The 2988-nt window shown below is 50.4% G+C and overlaps 1 protein-coding gene across 1 annotated transcript; it reads right to left on the reverse strand.

The window, feature by feature from the left end:
* Window positions 1–143: 143 nt before the first annotated feature.
* Window positions 144–1342, reverse strand: VDAG_07974 (uncharacterized protein; the record flags this gene model as incomplete). The annotated part of the gene is made up of 2 exons (XM_009652740.1): window positions 144–1109; window positions 1175–1342. 2 exons carry the CDS (start codon window positions 1340–1342, stop codon window positions 144–146), a joined length of 1134 nt encoding a protein of 377 aa, XP_009651035.1.
* Between the last annotated feature and the right edge of the window lie 1646 nt (window positions 1343–2988).

The raw sequence follows: 2988 nt of genomic DNA on the forward strand, positions 1-2988 counted from the left end.
GCCCATTAAGTCCTCGGTTGGCCCTCAAAAAAAAGTCGGCCAGTCATTGCAAACCTACCAAATCCCACATGTGATAAATGATGCAGTAGGCACACCAGTTTTGGACATCACCTGAAAATCACCCAGTCGAAGTGCCCAATGATTCATGTCAGACATTTATGCCTTGAAAGTCTCCCGACGCAGCCTTCGGCATCGCAGACATCCACACAGCAAGTTTGGCACCAAGTACTTTTCTTGTTGTTGGCCTTGCTGCCGCACCAAAAGCACCAATTCGGCTTTGACCCTTCATCGATCATCTGTCGAGCCAAGTTCTGCCGTGTCTCTTTGCTGGCAGTTCCAAGAATCGAGCGAATAACAGTCGGCTTTGACATGTCGACCTCGAGCCTAGGAAACCAACGAACCCAGGGGATCCATGGGCCGGCAGTGCTAGCGCCCATGATGAGTAGGGGCCCTGCGATGTCCTTTCGCACGAAGATCAGGCTATCTAATCCCCCGATGAAGCTCTGGGGATGCTCTTGACGCCCATTTTTCCGAGCAGCATCCACAATGAAATCTCGAACGGCCTTTCCAACCTGCCGACTCAGTACTGGGAAGTCCCCCGCCACAGCGAGATCCACAAGTGCGAGTGCCTGGACCAGAACCGGTGTCAGGACCGGCTTCGAAGCCTTGTTTTGCCAATGACGAACCGCTTGGACTTGCAGGGATCTCGCAATACCTAGACTACGAATAAATGGTGCTGCGAAATTTATCGCTATCCCATGGGCACACATGGCTCTGCCGAAGAAAGCCAGATCAGGAGGTTCGGCATCAGCGTACTCCTCACGCTGAAATGCAAAAGGTGCACCACAGCGAATTGCAGTCAGGGTCTCATCCGCCGCAAGAATGAGTTGCTTCTCGGCGCAGACCTGGCGTAGGCGTTTCAAAAGAACTGGGTCGAAGGCGCGACCGCTGTATTGCCCATCAACAATTTCGATAATGATGCCAATGCATCCGCTTTCCTTTGCGTCCTCTAGCTGTGCCCGAAGATCACCTTGGGAGCTGGTCGGGTTCAGGAAGAAAGGATCCGAGCCGCAGTGATGGCCCTTGTCAGGGTTGGTCCCGGGCGTTCCCTATGCAACCATTAGCTTATTTCATGTGTTCGCGGCGACGGAGAGACCCAAGAGGTGACGCTTACCACTGAGCTCGGTGAGTTCGCGACCGCTGTGTACGAATCGGACAGCAGGGCCCAACGCGGGGTGCTTGCCTGTTTCTGGTTCCAACCGACTAGCTTCAATACGGTGTCTTCTTCAATCACATGAACTGGAATGTTGGAACCCTTGGCTAGGATGAATCTCCCGAGCATCAAAATCATTTTGGATGTCAAGACTGGGTTCATGGCTTGTGTACTCGAGTTCTGATAGTCGATGGGATAGAAGCCTTTGAAGAACGAGCTATGTACAGATGTCAGTTAGTCAAGAGCGGTGTCTTGGCGAGGGATTGGTTGAATCATCTTACATGAATTTTGCTTCGAAATGAGCAAGGAGCTCGTCATACCTCTTCTCGAGCTTGAGGCGATTTGTTACGAACTGATGCCATAATGGATTGGCCGGTGTGATAGCCTGCAATTGATCAAAGCACAAGATGGCGCCCCAAGCACTGTTTAGATCATGGTTAAGTCTTTGCTTTGGTATCCCGGATGGGAGTGGGGGAGTTGAAAGACTCATCCTGACATCAAGTAGGCTGATGAACTTCTGGACGTAGTTTGCAAATTGTCGGGCAAGACCGGTTTATATTGATTAGCCACGGAAAGCGATGATGAAGCCATTGGCGTTGCTTGATGAGGCCTCTCAATATGGCCCTAGGCAGAGAGGCCTCACGATGGCAGGCAACACGAAGCTCTGCAGATACATCGCAAAGCCGCATTAGCGGATTCCAGGGGTGACTCGAAGATGAACAGGGGTCTACGATCGCCATCAAGGAAGTCAACTCGAATGTCACTGAGGTATTGCTCTGCAGTACCATTAGGTGACCTTGCTGTGTACGAACTCATGATCGCATACAGGATCTCCAAAACAGTAGTGTGAGGGCTGGGGTGCACTGTTCCACATTTGCAGTATCGCAGACCTGCTAAGCACCAGTGGTGCATATTGTGGATTAAGGACACTGGAAAGGGTCACAACAATGGCAGCTAGCCTGCGTATGACCCACGCGTAATTAGCTGTGCCGTAGACAAGCCCACGGCAGACTCGCCAGTAATGAGGCCATACGCCCGACTTGTCGTTGACTTTGCCTTCAAGGCTGAATCCTTGGCGGCCCAATCAGTTCTTGTCTTCTGTCCTAACTGTGGCGATGCAAACTGCACGGCCGATGGTGCGAATTTCTTGAGGCTCAGACGTCGCAAAATACGTGCGGCACAGCGCGGGAGAACTAATGCCGTATACCCCAGGCTGCCGGTCGCTGGTAGGGTAATTACTCAGACTACAAGCCCAGTTGGGTAAAACGCCTAAGGCAAGGTAGACTATTATCAAGTATTTAATCTATAATCTATATAAGATTTATAGCCTACCTATCTAGGAAGACTAATTAATCTATCTCATATCTATAACATAGCTAATACAGCTTCTGTTATAAATTTCGAGTGAAATCTCTATTGTTTAGCCAGCCCTAAAAGTCCTAAAAGCAAGGTTGCAATTGAGAATGAATTATACGCGTATGAATTCGCCCATACAATGCTCTCGGCACTCCATTGGCCGCGATTTCCTTTACCTCGTCCAGTGGTGTTGTTGGCGACTCCTGATCAAATGCCTGTCGGTTACTTCCACACTCCGAGAAGAGTTTAGCTACCTACCTATCTGGGGGCTGACGACATGTATGTGATTCGCCATCACCATGATTGAAATGAGATAATGGCCTCGACCTCGGCAGCTTCTCCTTCACCGTACTGCACATCCTGCGATCGAGATCAACTGTACCTACTTGACCTGTCAATCCGTCTCGCGTCGCTCCAAA

Source organism: Verticillium dahliae, genomic scaffold (genome assembly GCF_000150675.1).
Source record: "Verticillium dahliae VdLs.17 supercont1.18 genomic scaffold, whole genome shotgun sequence".
NCBI lineage: Eukaryota > Fungi > Ascomycota > Sordariomycetes > Glomerellales > Plectosphaerellaceae > Verticillium > Verticillium dahliae.